Below are 25,338 nucleotides of genomic sequence, written 5' to 3'. Positions count from 1 at the left end.
AGCAAATTCTGCTTCAAAGGGGTTCAGCTCATTGCAATGTAGGCTCAGTAGGGATTCTTCAACAGCAAAGCAAATAGTTTCACTATTACCAAGGGAATTTTATTTTTATATTTTATTTATGCAAGTTAACTGTAAGACTAGATGGAAAGTTGATACCAATTTGAGTCACTGTTTAGTGGCCTATGCGCCCAGTTCCTATTGGAGAGCTGTCCACAGCATAAAAGCAGCCACCACAATTGGCACTAGCAAATACGCATTGTGATTTAGCCAGGCCGCATAAGAAGTCTAGCAAAGCTATGCATAGAAACCAGATCTCCTGACTCAGTCATGTGCTTTATACAAAAGTAAAACAAAGCCTTTTCTCTACCCATGGATCAGGGACATCATGAGAAGCAGGGCTGCAGGCCTCTCCAAGCTGTCTGCCAGTGTGTTTCAGGGCTTGTCTATAGTATGCTAAGCTATACTCCAGGACTGTCACTGCACTGTAGCAGTGTCCACACAGCGAGTTAGTGCGCAGCAATCTGGTGACCTGTAGATTCACACCCTGGCTCGCTGCATGCTAACTCGCCATGCAGACAAGCCCTCAGTCCTGACCTGGATGTTTCATTCATGAGTTAACAAGTTACTTCTCTGTGCCCATTCATTTCCTGCTGAGACTGAACTATAGTCTCATCCCATAGATGAAAACTTCAGGTCAGGACTGAGGTCTTCGTCTACCCTTGATGACAGTCGGAAAGAGGAGAGCTTCCACCAGGAATGCGTTATTCCATAAGGCTTTAACATGGAAGATATTTCTCTGACTGGAAGTTTCCCCCCATTGCTTTAACCATTAGGCAACACTCTGTCCCAGTGAGTACATCTTTGTTGTCCATGCCCCAAAGACGTTTGAAAGAACTGCAAAAACTTTGCACAGTGTAGTGTGTTTGTATGTTTGTTTGTTTTTAAATTGTTTTTTGTAAACACCCCAAATCATTTGCAGAATTTTAAAAGCTGTAAACATATATTAAAACAAGTAGCTAGGGGAAAAATCTGTCCTTCCTTCCCCCACCGTGTTAAGACCTGAACTCAGGGCTCTGTGCTTCTCCTTAGCAGTTCTTCACTTTACAACCACTTGACAATTGAAGTGGATTTTTGAGTGTCCTGGGGTATTCCCCTCTATTCCTGTCCAGGATGTTAGAACAACCAAAGAGAGGCTGACCACAGAGATCTTATCTGACACTTTACTTCACTCTGTGGGCTAGGACTTTAGTCAGCACTGTGTGAATATGCTTAGAGTGCCAGAGAGCTTTCAGTTTATGTATCTCACAATCCTTGATTTAAGAGGCTCCTGGTAATCAGGGCATGATAGGTATGGTGTGATCAGCTATTGCAAAGCAAAGACTGAGCTCTGGACTCAAGTGCTGGCAAGTAGAGAGGGAAGTTAATTTTCTAGGATTTTATTTTAAAAGAAAAATGGAGATGTTTATCTTCTAAAACTTTGGAGCTGATCTAACAAACAACGGAAATGTTACCAATGATGTGTCTAATCTTACAGTCAATGCAGAGGTTAAACACTTACTGCCTTGAACAGTTTTGCCTGCATAAGGTTGAAGGGTAGGGGGTGATTTAACTGTCTATTTCTAGCATGGATTTTATTAACCCTTTTTCATGTGGTAATCTAGCTGCACCAGTTTCGTTTCCGGATCAGGAAGCAATCGATCCAATCGTTGGAATTTCTTACGAAAACTGTCTATTTATAGTTAAGTGGCTATGACAGCAGGATGTCTATTTACAAACTGATTTCAATGAGCCAGAATGATGACTGAAAGGCCTTTCTGCTTGCGTGATGGATACAAATAACAGATATTTAACTTAACAGAAAAACTAAGTTTACTTTTCTTTTTAAAGGGCCAGATTCCCATCTGATGTACATTGGCATAGTTTCATTGATCCCAATGGAACAACATCAGTTTGCACCAACGAGGGATCTGGCCCCAAGTGTTCTAAAACAATAGGCTCTTCTCTTGAGCTAATTGGAAATTGTCAGAGATCTTTGCTCTGCCATTACGTGAGGAACAGCACCTCTATAACTCTAATGGCAAGTTATAGAGCAATGCAAAACTTGTCAGTTTCGGCTTGTATGGGTTTTTGGGTTGACTTTTTCTCAATCCATTTTGCTTTACGTTTCAGGTTCATTACATCCAGTTTGATGGAACAGACAAGTTTGCTTAAGCTTCGTGAGTTGTAGAGATGGGTAAGATACTTTCCTGGTTATTAAATTGGAGCACTGAGAAGTAAAGTGAGGTACCTTGCTATGACAGAGCAGATGCCGCCTCCCACAGAGAAAGTCAGAGGAATGGACTGGATGGGCATGGAAACTCAGCGAGGTGTAAGTCCTGGAGATCCCTGCACATTGCCTGCTCGAGAGGAATATGGGATGGAGGAGCCACGTCTGATCCCCTCTACTAATTTTCCCAGGTCTGCATGGACCAGTCTTGCTTCTGTACTGCTGCAATGGCACCTTCACCCCTCTGGGGCCCCTTCTAGCTGTGTGTGGCCTGAGTTCCCCGTGGGAGTTAAGCCCTACTAATTCCTTGCTAGACTGTCATGGGAAATCTGATGGGTTTGCAGGAGAAGGCACTGCAGATCAGACCCAGCCCCTGTCTGCCTCTTTCTGCCTTCAACCTCAACCAAAAGGCCATGGAGACCCAAACACAGCAGAGGGGAACCTCTTGGTTGCTAGACAGCACTTCTCTGTGGGCACGGAGGAGAGTCCTGCATGGAAGTTGAATCTCCAGTGCATCAGAACTTCAGATCTTCTGTAAAGTCTTCCTCTGATCATGTGACCTTCACTCGCCTCAAGATTTAAAGCAATACTAACAATATTTTTAAACTAGCTGACAGTTGCCTTTTCCTCCTTTCTTGGGAAACTGCACTCTTCTGGGGCTATTATGAACCTTGTTTTAAACGAGAAGTAAATCTAGTTGGTTGCACAAGGGATGGGGCGGGCTTGCAAAGATTGATTCAGCTCAGAAGACCTACAATGCGACCAGCAGTTACAGGTTTTGTTATGAAACTAAAAAACCTAATCTCAGAAATGTCATGTCTGTTGAGAGACGGTAGAAAGTTTTGCTTTGCTTTTCAAGTCATGTTGTGGGGTGGTGGATCCATAAAAGTTGAGCAAGAAACTCCTGGGTTAGTTCCAGGTGGTTTGGCAGCTTTGAGATGAGAGGCTGGCACTATTCTAGCAGCGCAGAAAAACTATTGCCGCTGGATTCCTTTGGGCAGAAATCTCATTGAAAGTGAACAGGAATTTTGCCAGAGGAGGGACTGTGGGATCAGCTAGGCTAAAAGAGGGAGGATGATTGCTTGCTTACAAACAAAGCGTTTCCTTTCAGCTGCAATCCCAGCATGCCATTCCAGCGCGTCTTCTGGCTCCCGTCCACCAGCCCCGGAAATGAGGGTTCTTTTTTCTGTAGCACTCTTGTACGTTTCAATTATTAGCATTACCAGGCTCGGCTATTTGCTCCTCTGTGTAACCAGGGAAGCATGTTGTTTTTATTCAGCATCTGAGGGCTCAAGATTTTCAAAAGTGACTTTTGGATGCCAGCATGAGATGCCTTTATAGAGGCCTGATTCTCAGAGGGCTGGTGCGCAGAAGATCCTTCTGAAAAACCAGGCTCCTTCAAGGTATCCGAAGTCAGGCACCCACCAACTGTGGCACCTCAAATCGGAGGCCAGTTTGGCTGTGTGCTCCAGCTTTATGGTCTGAAGGCTCTGGGGTGCCACAGTGGGGAGTTGTTACAGAAGAACCCAGATTGTGCCCTGCTCTACACAGGGGACAGAGAGCATAAAGAGCATTCCTGCTGCCTTGTGAAAGGACTCTGTCCAAACCCGTTGGGGCACTCGGGCACTGTTAGCTCCCTGGCCTGATGGATGCTAGCTTGCCAGTGAGGCATAGCAACGCTGGCCAAGCATGGAAGAATGCACACTGCAGGGCACACACTGAAAGGGCCAGAGAGCGGTCACTGCAGCATGCTGTCTCCAGTAGCAATTCCTTCCTTGGCCTCTCCTATAGCATTCCCTGAACCACACTCCAGCAACAGCTGCAGCTTAAAAACTACAATCTGGTCCTAAATCTCCCTTGCAGGATGGCTTTCATTTCTCCCAGGAAACTATTAAAGCTACCAATGACATCTGTTGCACTGGTACAGTTTAAGTTACCAGATTGATGACCCTTTCGTCTAACAGCTAGAAAATAGAAAATTATGGGTCTGAAAACAATCTCTGGCTGTAAGGGTTTTTTGTTTTGTTTTTGTTTTTCACCACGTTTGACATATTTCTTCATCTGCTGGAAAACTGGATCTTAAGTATGGAAATTGTTCGCTGCAGTTTTTAGGTTTATCATTGAGAATTTTCGCTAATTCAGACTCCGATGGACCAGAAAGTCGTGTTTTTGTTCTTGTTTTAACTGGCCGTTGTATAACTCCCTGCCTGTGAGAGGGCAGGCAAAAGAACAAAGAGCTGCATTACAGTAATAGCCAGAGATAATGCACCACTGTCTCTTCCCAGACAGTGCGGTTTCTGTGACCCAGCCGGCTGGATGTTATTTTAATAGCGGTGCATCCCACCCATACTTCTCTGTGGGCCCAGAAGCCGATCCGCTGTGACGCCTTGCAAGCTCAAAACTTATTCATGTTCAGGAACGGGAGGGTCAGGGCCACTGACACACACCGGTATCCTGCTGCCTATTATTTCCTGCCAGTGCTGGCATTGCACCAAGCACTAACATGACAGGTGGATGGAGTTCACAAGGAAATAATGTCATGGGCCAGTTTTCCAGGAAAGCTGTTAACTCGATTCACAAACCTGGGACCTTAGACTGAAGGGTAGCATGGCTGGGCGGAGCACTGGTGGCCTTTAAAAAAAATTTTTTAAAAAGGCTGTTAATTGTTTTACTGTATAAAGTGGCTCTGACTCTTGGAGATTAAACTGCAGTTTAGCTATGGCCATGTGTCTATTTCACTAGAACATGGGACATTCTTTGTGAGTTTCAAAGAGCCCTATGCTTGATTGTAATGAATTCACCTAGCCAGGGTGGTTATTACATGATGGCAGCACATTAAACACATTATGCTGGAATGACTAGTGATTGGGGGTGGGGGCAGTTGGGAGATGGAACAGGGGAAAGGGGGGAGCAGATCTTAAGCTGGTGTAAATGGTGAAGCTTCGTTAACTTCATTGGAGTTGAGTTGATTTAAACCAGCTGGTAATCTGGCCCAATGTGTCTTATAAACAAGACTTTATCTTCCATAAACTGTTACATTTATTTTCTCCAGCTGGGCAATCTACACACACTTTTAAAGCTACGGTATCTTTCTATATTCTTACATATGGTGTAGATATTCTACATAAAAATCAGAGCATCAATATAGTCCCTACAGAGCCATATTTTTAAGATGGTTTTATACAGTTTGGGGCTTTTACTGCACAAAGCACTGGGGTGTGAACTGAATTGACAGAAGAAAGGTGCTTTGTGAAGCAGAAATGCAAATCTCCCCATAGGAAATCTTTAGATGCATTGGCTAGCACACTAGGATTTCAATTTCCCTCACATGAGAGAGGTGATCAGTCCTCAGTGGTGTTACTAGTGATATTAATTATCTCAATAAGAGCCTAAAATTCAAATCGATGCGGCAGTTTAAGGAGCAATTTCTGCCCTGTCTATGTATTCTTGTCTATAAAGGCTGGTCTACACACAGGTTTACTGTCAGTTAGAGATGTGTATGCAGTGGTTGTGTAGCTGAGTTGGTCCCAAGATATTAGAGAGACAAGGTGGGTGAACAATATGTTTTATTGGACCAACTTCTGTTGGTTTGAGAAACAAGCTTTCATGCTTACACAGAATTCTTCAGATCTGGGAAATGTATTCTTGTCACAGCTAAATACAAGGTGGAACAAATTGTTGTGTGTTAAATACTTATGCTCATTTCAAAAGACAATTCAAGGTGAAGTAACCAGTTAAAACCTCTCCATTTGGGGGGTGGGGAGGGGTGGGAGGAAGGAAAGAAAAAAAGTGGGTAGGGATGTTTAGTGAGTTATAGATTGTTGTAATAAACCATAAATCCAATGTTTTCATTAAGACCACGGTTTTTAGTGTCTGGCAAAGTTATGAACTTGAGCTCTCAGGCTGGTCTTTTGAAAGTTTTGTGCAGGTTTCCTTTGAGGATAAGAACTGATAAGTCAGATATAGAGTGATTGCTTTGTGAAAAGCGTTCACCCACAGGTAATATGGTGTTTTCGTCATTTATCGTTTTTCTGCGTGAGTTGATCTGAGAGCGTAGTGATTGTCTCGTTTCACCCACATAGCTGCTGTTAGGGAATTTAGTGCATCGGGTAAGGTACGCCGCATGTGTAGGACTCAGGGATCTTGAAATGTGAGTTGTGGTGGGTGTTGATCATCATAGCAGTGAAGATATGTCTATACATTTTTCATCTGTTGTTCTGGTAGTGTCTGGTGCTGCTTTGAGTTGGTGTGTCCTGGTCTGTGGGGAGCTTGCTTTTGATGATGAGCTTGGAGAAGTTGAGGGGTTATTTAAAGGCCAGAAGAGGGGTGCAAGAACGATCTCTTTTAGGATGTGGTCTCTATCAAGCATGGGTTGTAATCCTAGGCATTGACTCCGTGGGTGCTCTGGGGCTGGAGCACCCACGGGGAAAAATTGGTGGGTGCTGAGCACCCACAGGCAGCTCCCCGCCCCAGCTCGCCTCCGCTCCACCTCCTCCCCTGAGCGCGCTGCTTCTCCCGCTAGCTGCCAGCTCTTCTCGCCACAAAACAGCTGTTTTGTGATGGCAAGCACTGGGAGGGAGTGGGGAGCAGGGGGAACATGGTGTGCTCGGGGAAGAGGCGGGGCTGGGTAGGGGATTTGGGGAAGGAGTCCAATAGGGGCAGGGAGGGGGTGGAGTTGAGGCAGGGACTTTGGGGAAGAGATTGGAATGGGGGCAGGGCATGGGTGGAGGCGGGGTGGGCCAGAGGGGCACAAGCACTCGCCGGGAAAAGTTGGCGCCTATGGCTGTAATTGTTTAATTATACCCTGTAGGGGTTCCAGTATGAGATAGTAGGTGACAACTAGGGGTGTGTGGCTGGAGGGGAGTTTTATTTCCATATTGAAACAAGTTCTCTCGGGCTATTCGGGTGGCCCATTCTATGATGTGATCTACTTTTCTGGTGGAGTGTCCTTGGTTGGTGAAGGTGGTTTTGTGTATTAAAGTGTATGTCCTGGACTTTCTCCTCAGAGCATATTCTACGGTATCGGACTGCCTGGCTATAGATAACAGATTTATTGGTGTGTTTGGGGTAGTCACTGGATCTGTAAAGGGAGGGGTGGTGATCCATAGATTTCTTGTATATAGTCCTCTGTAAGGTTCCATTGCTGAAGCTGATTGTGGTGGCCAGGAAGTTGATGCTACTGTGGGAATGCTCTAGAGAGAGTTTAATAGATGGTGGTGGTTGCTGAAGTTGTAGTGGAAATCTGAGGTAGTTTAGGTCACCTGTCCAGCGGATGAAAATATCATTGATGTATCTCAGGTATATCATTCATTTCATGGTGCATTTGTCCACATTCAGGGATGTGATTGATTAATTTTTGCCAATATAGTTATACCTGTAGAACCCTAGTGTGGATGCCGTTAAACTAGAATAAAGCAATCTTATACCAGTGTAGTTTATTTCAGCTCCCAAACCAAAATAAGCTATGGTATTATAAGCACTTTTATACCAGGGTAACGGCATCCAAATAGGGGGTTGTGCTGCTTTATTTATGGCAACACCGTTAAAGTGGCAAAGTCCTCAGATAACAAATCACCTGGCGACTCCAGGCGTTGTGTACACTAGCAATACAGGGTGTAGTTACAGACACAATTTCCTGTACTTGGATTTTTACATTATTATTTAAGATCCCCATAGTGTTTGCCTGGTGCACCAGAGCAATTCCCCATTAGATAATTTTCTATCTGTGTGAAGGCAACTTTTTTCTTGTGTGATGCTGCCAGAGCTTTCAGGAAGGGAGAGACAAGCAGTTGAGACAATAAAATTTGCATTAACTCCAACACAACCTCACCCAAAACTGAAGTAGCATCTGTTGCATTCAACGTCTTTTCATACAAGAAGGGAAGGCATTTTATCTAGAAGCTAATGTTGATCTCCGAAGGGGGCTGCACCCTGAGTTCTGGATTTCTAATGAAAAATGCCAAGTGGAATTCAGTGGAAATTGTTGCGTTTCAAATGGTTTTGATGCAAAACCATGGGGACTGCATGACTTTGGCATGACACCATACATAAAATCCTGATTAGCTCAAAGGGCTCATGGACCTCAGCAATGTTTCTGTCACACGTAGGCTGCGTTTTGTGTTTGCACCTTCCTGGTTTGTAGGGGTTCACTTATTACAGATTTGGTTTCGTCACAGAAGTTCAGCTCTACTTGAATGTGGTATCCTCATTTTCTGGTATAGTGAAAGTAATACCACCACCACTGTGGCCTTCCCTAGCCCTTGCCACAGAGGGCCCTCACAGCCCTTTCAACAGCATCAGTTATTCGAGTATTGCAACTTGTGGTGGGTAGGTATCATCTCCATTTTACAGATGGGTAGCAAGCCTAGAGGGAGGCTGAGGACAAGCTTTTCAAAAGTGGTCACACACTTGTGTGCCTTTATCTTTGGACGTGCAACGTGTGTTACCGACGTATGCCTCAAACTGCCGCAAAACGGAGGCACCCAAAATCAACAGCCACTTTTTGGCAAAGGGTGCACTAATCTCTAGGCCAAACACATACAGTGCATCCGTGATAAAACAGGGAACAGAACCTAGAACTTCCAGGCAACGGCAGGAGTCCTCAGACCAATCCCCTGATAAACTCTGTCTCACTTCTGAATGGGACCAGACTAAGGGGCTTGTTTTTCCAGGGTACTATCATTTTGCTTGCCCAAAGTAAGGAGAAATAGGGAAGAAACTGTTCCCTGTAATCATGCTACAGAGCATTAGACCCACTTCCTCTCACCAGATGACGCTATGCACCTTCCCACACTGCCTGGGCGATTGCTGAGTTCTGCTGTCCACCATTGTCTCCCAAAAGGGTAAGGTCTAACTGCCCCTCTTAGTAGCAATGCAGACACTGGCACAAGCAGCCTGCTCCCACCCTGCAGGTGCAGATCTCCCATTGACATCAGTGGGAATTACTCACACGGGAGAGAATAGAATAGGCAGTAGAGGTTTGCCAGGCTGATCACACAGGAAAATTCTGCTTCTGTATAAACTCCTATGGTCAAAATGTGCCCTCACTTACCCCCATCCAGCCCCATTCATTTAAACACCATTGAATTTGGCCTTTTATGGTCTCGGGTCCTAGCCTAGTTTGCATTTCTAATTTGCTTTCATCCCGTGTGCCACATGCAAGCTCACTCGTTGATACAGTAGTGTCTCCAAGAGAGCATCTATACCTTGAAAGAACTCTGCTGCGGCGGGTGAGAGGCCTGGGTCTCTTCACGCACCAGTTCTATAACTGCGCTTTGCCAGATTTCACTTAAGAAGCTGCTGAGTTACCCTAGTGACCCAGACTCCAGATGAAGCCATTCCCTTCACTGCCATCCACAAAACTCCACTTTCAAAAAAGGGGCAGAAAAATGATTTTCTTTCCCAGGACACCCACTTGGCAGGCCTATTAGAGCGGTGTTTGACCAGGCCCCCCCAGCTGCGCTGATGTCAAATCACTTTTCTCATTTTTAACCAGGAAAGACACTTCTTGAATGCACCTGTTCAGTTATTTAGCATGCTCGGTGTTTCCTGTTAATTGTCACTCATGCAAAGGCTTTATATTGTAAGGGGACACCCTAATATTTTTTAATGACCTTAAGCAAAGTGATTGACATTGGACACCCAGTGTCAGATGTTCTGGTGACGCAACATGTTCTCCCAGTAGCAGGAAAGCTTCCTGCCGTGATTAAGTTGGTGCTATGAAAGTGCTAAAATGTGTTGTCAGCTTTCCTCTGATGCAAGCAGTTTTATTATCGTGTCAAGTAACCACGGAGTGTAGCAACGCAAATACTGACTCCAAACATCCCCTCCCACATGTAGAGCCTGCTCTATTTAAAACACAACGTGCGCTTCACAAGTCCCCAGATAAGTTAGGGAGTTTAGAAGCATAAGCCCTGCTGGGGAGGAGGGGAAGAAAGCACTCAAGCCACAGTGCCTGGGTGGTATCAAGCCATGATCACTCCCAGGCCAGAGAGTGCCTGGGGAGGGATTCCCCTTACTGCACCTGTTCAACAGGTGTAGTCAGTGCTCCCATCTATGAAGCCATCCTGGCATGCAGGGAGATGAGAGTATGTGGGAAGGAATTGGATCATGCCAGGCCCTTGTGCAGATGCATTCGAGGGGGAAAGGCCTACCTACGAACTCGCTCCTCTTTAGCAAGTAGATTGAGGCACTTGTTCAGTTACAGCCCAATGACTTTAATGGGATTTTAGCAGAATTTAGCCCATTATGTTGGTTACAGTGACCAGGGGCTGGGTGAGAAGGGTGGTCACCCTGGCCTCCAATGCCATTCTGTTGTGCTGCTTGGCTGCTGTCAGGCAGGGAGATGGCACTGAAAACAATTTTCCATCCTGGCCTTCAAAAGACCTAGAGCCATCCCTGGTAGTGCCTCTGACCCTGTCGTTTCCCCTTCCCAATGTTTGCCTTTGTCTTGACCAACACTCCAGTCCTAGCTGACTTCTGGTTGCCATTTTCAAGCCCATTTCAGCCACTTGGGTCTCACAAGAAAATGAAAATTCTGCCCATTGAACTGTAAGTGCCTGATACTGCAACCTGTCTTTCAGGCAAACAGATCTGCCATTAGCTTCAAGAGAAGATGCGGATCAGGGCTCTCGCGCTGGTCCTAGATGGAAAGTCATCTGCATTTATCTTTCATGCGATCACTTGAAAATGTTTCATTTTGCTTTCCTTCTGGATCAACCCACCCAATTAACCAATGGAGCAAGACAACCTTGGAAGATAAAGCATTTCAGAGCACAGAGCTGTGCCAGTTGGACAAATGCACCAGAAATGGTCTGTGTTCCACCCAGTTTTGAACAGAAAATGATTTCGTGTAACCTGAGCCTGTAGTTGATGGCAGATCTTGCCAGTTATCGGTGATTAAGTTGCCAGTGTTTGCCTGCCATGAATAATGACCAAAAAATTGTTTGCAAGGCTACAGCCTGTAAAAATATTCTATTAACTCAGAAGGGAACAGCGTGCCAAATAAAAACTGACTGCAGAGTCTTTACTTACTGCTGTAAAAACAGTGTAGTCTTCAGTTACAATCCTGTTTTGCTTCAGTCTTTTCAGTGGTGCAAGCTGCTTTTTAAAGCAGTAGATTGCATTTGATCTCCTTTCTTGCAAAGGCCTTGGATCTCTTGATGAACAGTTAAGGTTAGAGGGCTGACCAAAGGGACTGTGTAAAAATGGCACCTTCTTAGTCCACAAATCTGCTCGCTATGTGTAGTCAGTCAAATCTTTGTTTTTCCTCATTTTTGAAGGCATTTAAGCTCATGCGTAAGTCCAACCCTATTCAGGACAGCATTTAAATGTGTGCTTAAATGCAATACTGAATGGGGGTGCTTTCCTAAATCACGGCCCTACCCTAACTCTACTAGATGTTGTCCATACAACTATAAAATATAGAAACCTCTTTTCCCCCCCCCCCCTACATCCACACGCATCTGGAGAATGCAAGATAATGTAAAAGGGTATTTTGTTTTAGTTCTGAGCCTCACTGCATAGTATTAGGGGCTGTGCCTCTCAGACAGAGTCCGGGCAGGATTGAGTGAAGCTCCTGTTATGGACAGCCAGTTGGAACCAGACACCGAATAAAGCAGTGCTCTTGCAAGCACCGAGTGACCATAGAATACCACGCACCATACAAACAGTCCCAGGTGCAAGTGCTTGCTACTGCGAGTAGATCTAATGACACCAATGAACCTACTTGTGGTGCTGAGCACTACAGCTGGTATTGAGTATCTGCAGGATTGCGCCCTACGTATCAAAACAGAGTGGTAATTATGAGGCTGATCCCGCATATATTTATGTACATGAGTAACCCCATTGACATCATAGTACAAACACTATTGCTGACATGCATAAGTCTTCGTAGGACTGAGCCTTATAATTTTGATGTAGCTCCATCTTTACTGAAGACGTAAATAAGGAAAACTCCTCAGATCACGCATAGGCTTCGTAAGTATAGACGAGACGGGCAGTCTGTGTTCAAAATTATTAGCACAACTATTGCTCTACAAAGGGATGCTGTGAAAAGAAGATCGTGAAGCTCTGGGATGGAAGCTGAAAGGCCAAGCTGTCCCGATCACAATGAAAAATGCCAGACTTTCTAACGCTCTAGCAGCACTGAATGTTTATTATTTTAAATGAAATGTACATTTTAAATCTTTTTTTATCAAAATCATCAAAAGTGCTAAATCTGACCACTTTAATTTACAAAAAACTCACTTTTTTTTAAGCTATACTCATACCTCGTTATTTATGTTGGACAAATATAATTACAGATAGCTACCTACCTCTATTCAATAGTAAAACAAGTTTAATATTACTGGTTTTTTAAAAAAAAGTACCACTGATAACTCATAGGAACAAACCAAAATGACCTGCCATCCTCACATCAGCTTATTAAGCAATCCCAGTTGTTTTTTTCATGTTTGTTTGTTTTTCCCTAGAACAACGTAAGTCAAAGGCAATCTAGCCACATGGGGTTTTTTTTTTTTGTCATCTGTTCAAATGCAACAACTCCTCCCTTGGTCAGACCTCACAGTGCGTAATATTTTTAAGCAGGTTTCTGGCACATCAGATCAGGTTAAGTTATTTTCTTGTTTGTTAACCGGGCTCCCTTTCCAATAGTATCTGAGTGTTGACTAATTCTCTCGACTGCAGTTATGACAAATTTTTGTTTTCTGTGAAGGGAAAAAAAATAAAAAAAAATCCACCTTTTTTCCCCCCTCTGTCTTGGAAGAAATAGCACTTTTTGTAAGTCTGTGAAAAGACAGATACTAACAATTCCAAAGATGCTCCTAGAGTCTCTCAATCCAACCCATTTTCATTCCAATCCAGTCAAAAACCTTCTGCGGTCTGACTTATCAATAAATAGTCAAATTGACTTACAAGGGAGCTCTCTTCTGTTCGATGTTTTCCTGGTAGTCTCTCTAACCAAACAAGCTTCTCTGATTTGCCACAAGCGCTGTCTGACTCTCCCGCCTTTTGGCTTTCTTGTGCTGTTGCCTGATTTTCCAGCACAAGGCGCTAGAAGCCAGCAAGAGGAGTCCAGATGACAAGAGGACCAGTCCAAACACGGAGATGATTGAGCCGTGGGAATTGAAACTGTACGCCACGGCGGTGACCACCACTCCAGCTATAAGAATGACCACGCCAAAGGGGATAGTGCAACGGTAACAGGACAGCTCGGCTCCTCCGGTTGCTGCAGTGAGCTGGCACTCACTGACCAAAGGGACAGTGGTTACCACACAGTCATTGTTATTTCTCTTCTCCATCGTTACAGGTTCAGGATGCTTTGGAGCTCCCAGAATCTCTTTAATGGGCTCGTCTGTCATCTTGTGCTTCTGAACTTTCTAGGCAAATTCTTAGGCTTGACCAGGTTCTGCTGAATATGCCTTACGCTGTGGAAAGAAGATGCAAGCATTCAGCTGACAAGTCTTTAACTATTACGCACATTTATGGTACACAGAAAGGTCCCAGTTGTGCTAGATGCTGCACAAACATAGCATCTTTGATCGTGCAAAGATTTATGTCTGGGCTTAACTTTCAGCATGTGAGTATTTCCTCTCGACTGCAGTAGACCGGAGTTGATTTTAAATGGGGGCTACTCCCAGGCCTGAAGTTAAGCACATGCATAAGTCTTTGAAGGAACTGAGCCACAGAGCTAGACAAACGCTTGCCCTGAAGGGTCTTGGGCCAAATCTTGTCAGCTATATCTGTACAACCTAGTCAATGAGCTGGTGCAAAATAGGTGCGACTTCTTAGACCTCAGTGGGATTGCACCTGCTTATGTGGAATTTGGCACAGTGAGTTTGCTTGTGTGTGAGAGTAGAATTTGGCTAGTCTCTTCACATTTTTAATATATAGGCATTGCTGATCACCACGGCATCTACATTTAGGCCCCGATCCTGGAAAGACTCAAGCACCCATTTAACTCTAAGCTTCTGAATAGTTCCACTGAGTTCAATGAGGCTAGTCACCTACTTAAAGTTAGGTACATTAGTAAGTCTTGAAGGCTTGGGGGCTTTAAAGGAAGGGGGAGGGTCTGATGTATTTTCCCCCAAAGTACATAAAGCATCAAGGCAGTTTAAAATAAAAATATAAACTAGCAAACAGTAAGATAACAGCTTGATCCTGGGAGATTGAGTTTTTTATTTTTATAACGATTATCTGCTCTTCCTTCTATTATTTTATTTATACATATAAATAAAACCAGGAAGCTTTTTACCATAATAAGTCTGATCTTTATTAATTGTTTATAAGTTATTAGATTCCACAGCCTTTGTACTTTTCTTGCATCTTTCTTCTCAATACATAAATAGCACCTCGCTGACTCTAGCTCAACGGATATCACCCGTCAGTAGGGAATATGTCAAATAAGCAATACTACGTATTTATTTAGTTTCATAACACAGTGTTGCAACTTCCATAACTGTATTTAACTTGCATTCCTCCTGAGAGACTGCATGTGTCTTAGTTCTCGGAATCATTTTATTACAGCTTCTTTGAAAGCAAATCATGACAAGCATACAAAAGGGCCAGATTCTGCCCCCTTTACTCACACTGAATAATAACTGAGTCGCCCCATTGAGCTAAGTAAGACTTTGCAGAATCAGGGCCTAGATGCAGACAGGAAGTCAGTAAACAGTGATAATATCTATCAATTTTTAATGGGAATTGGACATCCAAATCCCCAGGCAACACTGAAAATCTTAACCTAAATACATCTACAGTATAAACGCACAGTTTTGATCAAACCTATTTTGACGGTTCTAATATCGATTTCAATTCCCAGCCTTGGGTTGGAAGATGAGTTTGAAGCTGTCCATGTAATGAATGACTAGTTCAGAGAATAAACCTCTCATTCAATAGGTCAAATATTTTACTTTTTGGTTTTTTTTTTTTTAAATGAATGAAAGTTCCTTCTTTCTTTTAGGTTCTGCCACTGACGACAAGCAGAACTGCTTGTGAGAGTAACATTAAGTGGATGTGTAAACTGGTGAATGCTCAGGGCCTTACAAATATTTAAACGCATCTGGGATTTTCAAAAGAAAATAAGGGAATTAGGTGACCAAATGGGATTTGAGCACCTAACTCCTACAGGCTCAGCTGAAAATCCTGGGCTGTGGGCTCTCTGGAGCAGGAACTGCCCTTGTTTTTTTATCTGCATGAGACCTAGCACAACAAGGCTCTCATCTCATCCTTGTTCAGGGTTCCTAGACACTACGGCTATGCAGTAATGTGCAAGGTGACTAGCGCAGTGGAATTCAAGTGCTGGGAAATACCAACGGCTGCTTTATTTTAAACTATTCCAACTCTCTCCTTTCATCCAGACTCTCCCAACACCCCAGCCCCCCAATGTTTTGTAGATCTGAGAGCTCACATTTCTCACCCACTGAGGCTGGGTCTGTCCCCTCTTGGCATTGAACCATAAGCTGTCTCTCAAGTTTGAAAACTCCAGCCTAAAGCTCTTAAACTGCCCAACTGACCACTACGGCAATCCTTAATGGGACACGGTCAGCTTGCCTGCAACTTAGCACACTTTGGCTGCTTCTACACTTGCAGCAAAGGGGTGTGATTCCCAGCTCCCGTAGACACACTCACGTTAGCTCTCATTGAGCAAGTGCGCCAAAAACAGTAGCATGGGCAGCAGCGAGCAGGGACACAGGCTGGCAGCCTCCCAGCGACAAACCTGCCTGGATCCCACGGCTATGCACGTGAGGCTGCCGCTCGCTGTTGATCATGCTATGGCGGCTACATACTATTCATAGTGCACTAGCTCGAAGGGAGCTAGCACATATATATCACACCCCCACATCACAATCACACCTGCAGCTTCAAGTACAGAAGTAGCCTTAGAGGACTCCAGAGATTGTGATAAATCTGGAGTTAAAGTGTGCTCCAATTAATAATGAATTGCATTGCATATACGCAGGCATTTTCAGACTGCAAATACCCTGGGTACACATGCCCCTTCTTCGTTTAATGAACATATAGTTTCGGACCCTACACCTGTCCCTGTGCGCCCCCTGCCAATTTTGGTGGGTTAACAATCAGATTCGCCTGTTTCGATTACAGTGTGTTTTCTTTCTTGAGACCATGTGGCAAAACTTTACACGCACACCCTTCTGCCCTGCAGTGAGCATGGCTTGGGCTGATCCCCATTGACATCCATTGACCTCCACACAGTCTTCCTGACCAGTCAGGTGCATCTGACTAGACAACATCTGGGACTGTCAAAGGAGGCCATCGGAGTTCAGTGCACACATCCAATTTGCTTGGAAGGACAAGCTGAAGGAATGGAGAAACACCCACTTTTCCCTTGAATCTTGCTGTTATAATTCTCCGAGGTAAGCGGTTCTCAAACTGGGAGTCAGGACCGCTCAGGGGGTTGCAAGCTGTCAACCTCCACCCGAAACCCCGCTTTGCCTCCAGCATTTATAATGGTGTTAAATATATAAAAAAGTTTTTAATTTATAAGGGGGGGGGCGTCGCACACAAAGGCTTCCTATGTGAAAGGGGTCACCAGTACAAAAGTTTGAGAACCACTGTCTTAGGTGTTACTAAAAATTGCCAGCAAAAAGTCCTGGGTCTGATCCTCTGTTGCTCTACCCTGTGAGCCGTGACTTACATCAGTGTAAAGACGTGAAATGCTACTGAGTCAGACTGGTGCCAATGTATATTCAATATGTACCCTTGTAAGTCACTACAGGAGGAGCGGGGCAATGGAGAACACCACTCAGAATGCTGGTTTTTAGCTTTGCTAGTGGGTCAAAACCTGTGTGTTATTTTAACGCCATTTCTGTCGTCTTAAACTTCCCAGACTTTATAAAAAGACATTATTTACCACATCTCCCACAATAATGATTTAGCACATTTGGACTTGATCCATAGCCCACTGACATCAGCAGGGAAGTTCCCATTCACTTCAACAGGCTTTTGGATCAGGCCCATAATAAACTTGTTTATTTTCCAAAACATGCATTGTACCTCTCCTTTAAATGCCTGTTGCTGACTACCTAGCGTCCCTGTCCCTCTGCTTCCGTCAGTCTGTTATGTACATTCCTAATGAGCATTGTATCACCCTGGTGCGTAGTTTCAAACGTCACAAAGTTAGGACAAATATATGCATACTAAAAATATTATAGGAAGAAGCTAACTTGCCTGCCCAGTAAGCAATCTCTGTGTCAAACAACAAAAATGAACAATATGAAACATAAAATCCTCCTTAAAAAGTACCAAAATCACCTACAGCCTGACCCTGACCCCAGCCAACTCTTTGGCAAAACTCCCATTTGACTTCAAAGGGGCAGGATACGTCTCTACATTAGAGTATAAGTGCACAGATATTCATTTACAAAAATATGCTAAGCCACCTTGAGTTACTGGAAGAGAAATAAATAAACTGTTCCAAATGCATGTAGTAAATGTACACACTCCTGGAAAAGCAAGGGCCAGTTCCTCAGCCCATGTAAACTGATGAAGATCAAGTGAAGTCAATCCTGATTGACGTCACCTGGGCAACACACCCCGGGTTATAAAGTAGGAACGTCTAGGAAGGGCACGCTAACAGTACCGACAGGATTGTGCCATTTAGTTTGTTTTTAGTGAATACACGTTTCTTTGTATTCAGTTTTTTTCCAAGCAGCTATTTTTACTGGGGCAAAGGTGTTACAGTAGTTATTCTATAGGTAAATCTATAGAAGGGGTAGAGGAATGTTTTACTTTAGTAAGATGAGATTTACTTAAAAGAGCTGAAAACAATATCCAGCTGTGTGCACCTACCATGTCCATCTGAAATCCATCACAGCAAATCACTCGGTAAGTGGCTGGGATGGGGGGCAGGGGAGTTGGTTTTAAAAAAGCCTCCTCTGTCAATTTGAGGCAAAGTCAGGCAGCAGAAAGAGCAGCTCTGGGCTTTGAGGTGTTAGTTGTTGCTGGACTATGGATTGGACGTGATATGGCTCTAGCATGGAGGTTTCCTACAAGAAAAGAGTTTGGGTAAAATCAGCCCTTCAAAACAAGGCTCCTGCAAGAAAATAAGGGTCTGCTCTACACTGGCTTCTGAACAGGCTGGGGGACTTTCTACCTCCCTCGCTCTGCTCTTTAGTGCCGATTTCCTTGGTGGCAGCAGCCTCTTGCTTTTGACCTGGTGTTTTTCCTCTGACAGCGTGCCGCCTTCATCGACGAGCACTGGAACCCAGGACAGCCTCCTCCATTAACGCATCCGGCCAAAGAGCTCGAGGGGAGATGGAGTGGAATCTTATTTGGCTGAATCTCTACTGCCCATTGTAACCCTTAACCCCTCATCCTCAGGAGATGTGGGTTCTAGGCTCAGCTTTTCTGCTGGGTGACCTTGGGTATGTCACGTCACCACTCAGTGCCTCAGTTTCCCTACATGTAAACTGTGGATAATGATACTGACCTCCCTTTGTAAAGATCTACTGATAGTGCCCTGCTCTTATATAACTTTATTACACTGAAAACATCCCTTTTATCCAGTTGAACTGAAGCCTGTGTCCCAGTCTGATCAACACTGTTCCATTGTATTTAATATCAGGCTGTCATTTTCTTTTTGGAATTTTGTAAATAAGATTTCTAAGGGCTCAGACCCTGAGCCAGGGTTAGGCAGAACCTGCAGCAGTTCAGGGGGACAGTTTTGAGAGAGGCAGAGTGATAGAAAGTGTTATCAACGGCAGTAACAGCTGTGAGATTACCAGGCAGCTGGGTTACCTCACGAAACGGCAAAGATTTATGTTCCTAGGCTTATTCACCATTGCTTTTCTATGTGGGTGAGAAGGTAGTAAATTGTTAGGATCATTTTAACTCTGCAGCGGGGCTTTATTGAAGGCAATAAGTACATGGAATAATAAAACTGAAGTTATTTTTAAATATCCCATAAATGCAAGTGTGCATTTACACAAATAACTTCTGTTATTCTCCAGATCCTCAAGGTAATACGCCCATGAATACAGTATCTGAAATACATTTAGCTGATCACTGACCTAAGCTAATAAGATCTCCTTTCTTATCCTCTTGAATAAGTTGTTGTGCCTGATGCCTAACAAAGTTACCAGCTGAACTTTAGATAAATGTTTCATAGGGGGGAAAAGTAACTAGTTATAGCATAGTCCTGCTGCAGGAAAAAGAAGGGAATATTCTGAATTGCCTTAAAGTACACAGTAGGTAGTTATTTAAAAACAATTTTTTTGCCATCCACTGTATTCATTTTATAAGGAAATCTATTCAAAAACCTCGAACTAAGATGTTTGTGCTAAACAAACCATTGTGCCTGCGACATGCTTAGAAATAGATATGCTGGTCTGTGAGTGATCTGCATTTACCCTTGAATATGTTGCAATGCCCCGCCACAAAACTGAATCCACATAGCAAACTTCTCTTTCCCCCCAAAACAAAGTAGAAAAGTTGAGATGTGAAAACTCTAAATCAAGTCTCATGTTCAAACTCTGAAAGGTTCCAATGTGATGCTCTCTCAGGAGGTCCGCTCCATGCCAAATACCATTGGAGAAGTGCAAATAGATGGAGTGTGCCAGCTGCCACAGCCTTTGCACCTTTTTGCTTTTTATGCAATAGTGGAGGAAGGTGATAAGACTTTTGCACAGATGTTCTGGGCCTGATTGTTGTCCTGCACCTTCTGTAGTTCTTTGTAGTCACTTTGCACTTACTCACAGGAGTAAGCCTGTAAGATCAGGATTAAAAAAAGTAGCAGAGGTACATGTAATATACATGCAGGCTGCATCGCAGTGTGGATGGGGGGTGCTGATATTGGTTGCTACACAAAATTCCTGCATGCAAGAATTACAAAAAGTTGATTAGTTTCAGAGTAACAGCCGTGTTAGTCTGTATCCGCAAAAAGAAGAACAGGAGTACTTGTGGCACCTTAGAGACTAACAAATTTATTAGAGCATAAGCTTTCGTGGACTACAGCCCACTTCTTCGGATGCATCCCAAGAAGTGGGCTGTAGTCCACGAAAGCTTATGCTCTAATAAATTTGTTAGTCTCTAAGGTGCCACAAGTACTCCTGTTCTTCTTTTTTTAAAAAGTTGATTGTACTTTTTCATTTCTCAGCCATAATCTTGGGCAGGCGGGGGAAGAATCTGCACTGTATGCAATTTAGCAATTGAAAAATTTTCAAGAGGGAGACTTGACAACATGCCATACACCCCTAAGGTACTGTAAACTAATAACAGTCATGACTATAGTCAAATATAAGAGACGGGGCATGACCAGGCACAAAAAGGTTTACACTTGCTGTCATACACTCCTCTATTAGAGAAAAGAAGCAACGCTCTCCAAGTACAGGAGTGTTGTATGAATTCCTGATACCAACACCTTAAAGTTAAGAAGCAGACTTATATGCAACAACACGTTGTACCTTTAGGGGGGAAAGGTCCTATTGAATGTAACAAGGATTAAACCAACAGACATTGAATAGGGTTCTTCAGAAATTACTCTAAACAACTCCAGGATTGATTAGAGAACGAAATCCTTCCTTTGGCTCACTCCCCGCATCCCTTGTTTGACCCACCCTATGCCACGTTACAACAGGTAGACACGTTCTCGGTTAACCGCAGAAGAATGGCTCGAACCCACCTCTCCCAAGCGGAGCATGGTCAATTACAGTCGGGCGGACTTTGTTTGTCCCGCTACCCTCGGAACCGTTGTGCCCCAAATCCCTGTACGACCAGTACCAGCACAGCGGAGATCTGCAGCCCTCATGATTCCCTTTAGACCCAGAAAACCCCTCTCACCCTCGCCGCAGCTCTGGGTCCCATTCAGCAAAGCGCACATGCTGGGCGCTCCCTCTCCTCCAGAAACTCGCCCGAGCCTACCGCCGGCTGCTGCAAGCAAGCAAGCCCCCTGCTCGGTCGGTGCCCAGGGGGCTCGAACTTGCCGCTGGGTGCCCGAGCCCAGAGCCTGGGCGCGCCGCTTACCTTCGCCTCGGCCAGAGTGGAACTGGGACCGCCAGCCGCTTGCACCGCGCACACAGCAGCGAGGGGGACGCACATCGCAGCGCAAGGGAGTGTGAGCAAAGTGCTGAGCCAGGCTGGAAGACCACTAAGGGACCGGGGGAAAGTCGGCGGAAGGGAGCGGGGCTGCCTGGGAAGGGCTGAGCCGGTTTGGAGCAGGCGGGCCGGAGTTGGGAAAGCTGCTTGGTTGGTTTCCCTTCTGGCGTCCTTCTCTCCGCTGGGCAGGGGGGGAGCGGCTCAGCCATCCAGCCCCCAGCCTGCCCAAGCCTGAGCAAACCTGCCCCTGCGGAGCTCCCAGACTGGCCCTTGGGTGCTAGGGGAATAGAAATAATAACAACAATACTCCCTCCTCAGCCACCCACCCCACCACGGAACCCTCTGAAATGCACTCAGAGACCATGGTGACGGGCACCGTATATTAACCTAGATATGACAAGCCTGGGGAAACAGGTGCCTTTTACAGCAGCTCCTGATATCTGACAAATCCAGAGGGTGACACAATCAAATCACACCCCCACATGCACACACCCCTTGTCTGAAGGTTAATTGAAATGTGGTGTAAGGCCAGTCTGATCCTGCAATGTGCTGCAAGTGGCAGGACTGCCGAGCCCTATAGACTTCAATGGGGCACAGGGGGGTTTGGGGGCAGGGGTCTGCTCAAGTGGAGTTCACTGCAGGATCAGTGTCTTATGGCTTTTTAAAGGCTCTGCCGGAGCTCAGTGCGCTTTGAAATCCAGAGGGGCTCCTAACTGGCTGAAAAATAACGTTGGAAGGAATGCAGCTTGCATCAGATTGAGAACTATGTTCTTAATGCAATAAAGTTTGAGGGTGTTTCTCAATCTTATATAAAAACATTGAAAAGGACTGTCTAGGCTTCAATCGATCAGTTAATATAATATCAAGAATTTAGTTGTTTTTTAATATTGTGGCTTCCTTTGTTTACCTTAGATATAAGTGGGAAAATTTGCCTTAATTGTTGGGTGAAGGGTCTGTTTGATTTTTGTGGTTAAGTTTACCCACAGCTTACATTTAAAAGGCACTGTTTAGTCAATGCTTGATAGACCAGCAATGCACCAGATATATTTAATCAGCCTCTGTCACTGAGAATATATATGTACTGTTGACTCCCCTTTCTGAGGTGAAATCCTGATCGCAGTGAAGTCAATGGAAATCTTGCCATTAATTTTTCTGGGCCCAGGATTTCACCCTCTTCCTGTTGTGTTAATTTCTTCCTGGTGGCGGAGATGCAATCCCTTAAGTTATCCCACCAGGGGTTCTGTCTCATTCCATCAAAGTCAAGCCAGAGGTGTTCTGGAGAATTGCCATTACTTTATACAAGAAGTCTGCTATTTTCACCTTTTGTCTAGCACTCCTTTCTGATGCTTATGTTTGCAGCACCTTTCATCCGCCCCAAAAGACAGGCCAGCTCCCTCAGAATGGAATCTAATGTAAGTGGAGCTCAGTGTATGAGACCTGGGGTGTATTTCACCCTAATATTTTAGGCCAATGCTTTAATAGCCCTGTATGAATATAGCACAAAGCAATGGTAGCTCTACCTAACCTTGTCACTGGTAGAATGCCTGATGACATGACTGCAGGACAGTCACTGGAGTCCTTGACAGATCGCAGGACCCCTGTCCTCTTCTCCAGATCTCAGGTATTTCATCCTGAAAACTCATCTCACCCGAGGTGTCCCTCTTTAGCAGGGCTGTCTGGTGTGAGCAAGATTTCCCTGGTAGCTTCTCCTCCCACCGACAATGGGCTACTTGGGTTGAATTGGCAACTAAGGTTGCTTCCTCTTCCTCCATCCCCTTCTCCCAGCTTACTATCACAGTGAGTTATAGATGGGGGAGAAGGAGACAGTAGGCACTGGTTGCCCCACACATTTTCATCACCCCCTTTGCTCATCATAGGGAGGGCTGACGGGAGTTCCATATGCATATGTGGTAAAGAGAATTAAGACCTGAGGAGGGAACAATGGTAGATGGAGATGAGTGGGGAAACAGCACCTAGGATGCAGAGATTTGGGGAAGGAGACAGAGCAAAGAGAGAATTGCAGGGCTGGCAAAGGACTGCAGTGGGAGGGGACCAGTGAAGGAGGGGAAAGAAAGACCAGGTGTCAGGCAGAGAAATAGAGACAATGGCAGAGAATAAAAAGCGACAGGAGAGACTGGGACAGAGATAAAGAGGAGGAAACACTGTAGGTAAATATAAAGGAAAGGTGGTTTTGTGGCTAATATAAAGGACTTGGTGCCAGAACTCCTGGTTTCTATTCCTGACTCTACTAGAGATTCACTGGACAACCTTGGGTGAGTTACTTCACCTTTCTGTGCCTCAGTTTCCCTACCAGTGAGATACTGTAGTGGTGCCCCCCGTAAGGCTTTATGGAATATGCTTATGAAGGTATATATGACATAACTAGAATATGTTTTATGCTACATATGCCATGTAACATATCTCTGTTATGATCTACTGAATCTATTTATCCTATTCGTACGCATGTATCATTTTTGTACTTAAAGTTAGGAATATTGGCTGTATACTTGCTTGATTTCTATTGAGAAAGTGCAAATTAAATGCCCAATCAAGAACCACTTAAGCCAACAATGAACTCGAAGATGCCAATCCACATCGGAGTTTTCCCAGGTATGTGGCTTGGCTGGTAAGGAACTCAGTCATGCATGGACATGTGCAGGAGCGCTGCCAGCTTTTCTGCCACCCTAGGCAGAGGAAGGTCCCGCCCCGAAATGCTGCCCCCCACAGAGGCAGCGGAAGGTCCCGACGCCAAAATACCGCCGCGGTCGCCGTCCCCCCAATTGTAGCGCCCTAGGTGACCGCCTAGGTCGCCTAATGGGTTGCGCCGGCCCTGGACATGTGACTTGCCCATGTGACTCCAAAACTCCATCTTGGAGCTGGACTTTGCATAGGAGAGAGGAGGGGGTCTCCTCCCACAAGAGAAAGTCTATTTAAGCCTGTGGGAGACCCCTGCATTTTGTCTTCAGCTGGCTAAAGAGATAGCCTCTCCACCTCCAAGGATATCTGAAAGAAACTAGAACAAAGGACAGTAACCATAGGGGGTGTGAGTGATTGCTGGACCCAGACTAGAAGGAGACTAGTCTGTAAAAGGAAGCTTACTGGGTGAGGTTTTTATCTGTATTCAGTTTCTTAGACATAGACTTGCGTGTTCTATTTTATTTTACTTGGTAATTCACTTTGTTCTGTCTGTTACTACTTGGAACCACTTAGATCCTACTTTCTGTATTTAATAAAATCACTTTTTACTTCTTAATTAACCCAGAGTATGTATTAATATCTGGGGGAGGGAGGCAAACAGCTGTGCATATCTCTCTATCAATATTATAGAAGGTGAACAATTTATGAGTTTACCCTGTATAAGCTTTATACAGAGTAAAATGGATTTATTTGGGGTTTGGACCCCATTGGGAGTTGGACATCTGAGTGTTAAAGACAGGAACACTTCTGTAAGTTGCTTTCAGTTAAGCCTACAGCTGTTAGGGGACGTGGTTCAGACCTGGGGCTGGGTTTGCAGCAGGCTAGCGGGTCTGGCTCAAACCAGGCAGGGCACTGAAGTCCTAAGTTGCCAGGGCAGGAAATCAGGGGCAGAAGTAGTCTTGGCACATCAGTTGGCAGCCCCAAGGGAGTTTCTGTGATCCAACCCGTCACAGATACTTACCAACCTCACTGATCTTTGGATGGAAGGTATTAAGTAAATGCCTGGTGCAGCCATTCCTATATTATTATTATTATTATTATTAGACAAGGGGAGACCAGCTGAATCAGAAAAACCTAGTCACATCTATGACCAGGTCACTGGAGGAAGGAGGTAGGCTCCCATTCTGGTAGCCAGGGTTACTGCGGAACCACACCAACAGCAGACTGAATTGTTCATGGACAACTCCTCTCCACACTATTCCAGAAGATGACTTCAGCCTAGGCTGTCTCTGAAGTGGCTGGGAGGAAACTAGAGGGGATTAGAAATGAAATGGCTGGGAAATGACAAGCCCCTGTCTGGACTACCTTTGCGCTTACACAGC

General features: G+C 44.7%; 1 protein-coding gene across 2 annotated transcripts; it reads right to left on the bottom strand.

Moving 5' to 3' along the window:
• Nucleotides 1-12,404: 12,404 nt before the first annotated feature.
• Nucleotides 12,405-21,818, bottom strand: TMEM100 (transmembrane protein 100). Of its 2 annotated transcripts, none has more exons than XM_054047406.1 (2): nt 21,248-21,818; nt 12,405-13,692 (listed from the first exon to the last, which is right to left on the bottom strand). In XM_054047406.1, the coding sequence occupies exon 2, from the start codon at nt 13,624-13,626 to the stop codon at nt 13,222-13,224; it is 405 nt and encodes a 134-aa protein (XP_053903381.1). In that variant the 5' UTR covers nt 13,627-13,692; nt 21,248-21,818; the 3' UTR covers nt 12,405-13,221. The 2 variants fall into 2 exon arrangements, with proteins under 2 accessions (XP_053903381.1, XP_053903380.1); XM_054047405.1 differs by lacking the exon at nt 21,248-21,818 and adding an exon at nt 21,065-21,241.
• Between the last annotated feature and the right edge of the window lie 3,520 nt (nt 21,819-25,338).

This window comes from Malaclemys terrapin, chromosome 13 (assembly GCF_027887155.1).
Source record: "Malaclemys terrapin pileata isolate rMalTer1 chromosome 13, rMalTer1.hap1, whole genome shotgun sequence".
NCBI classification, from domain to species: domain Eukaryota; kingdom Metazoa; phylum Chordata; order Testudines; family Emydidae; genus Malaclemys; species Malaclemys terrapin.
Note: the sequence above shows the minus strand (reverse complement) of the source record. Positions and strands in the feature narration are given on the sequence as shown.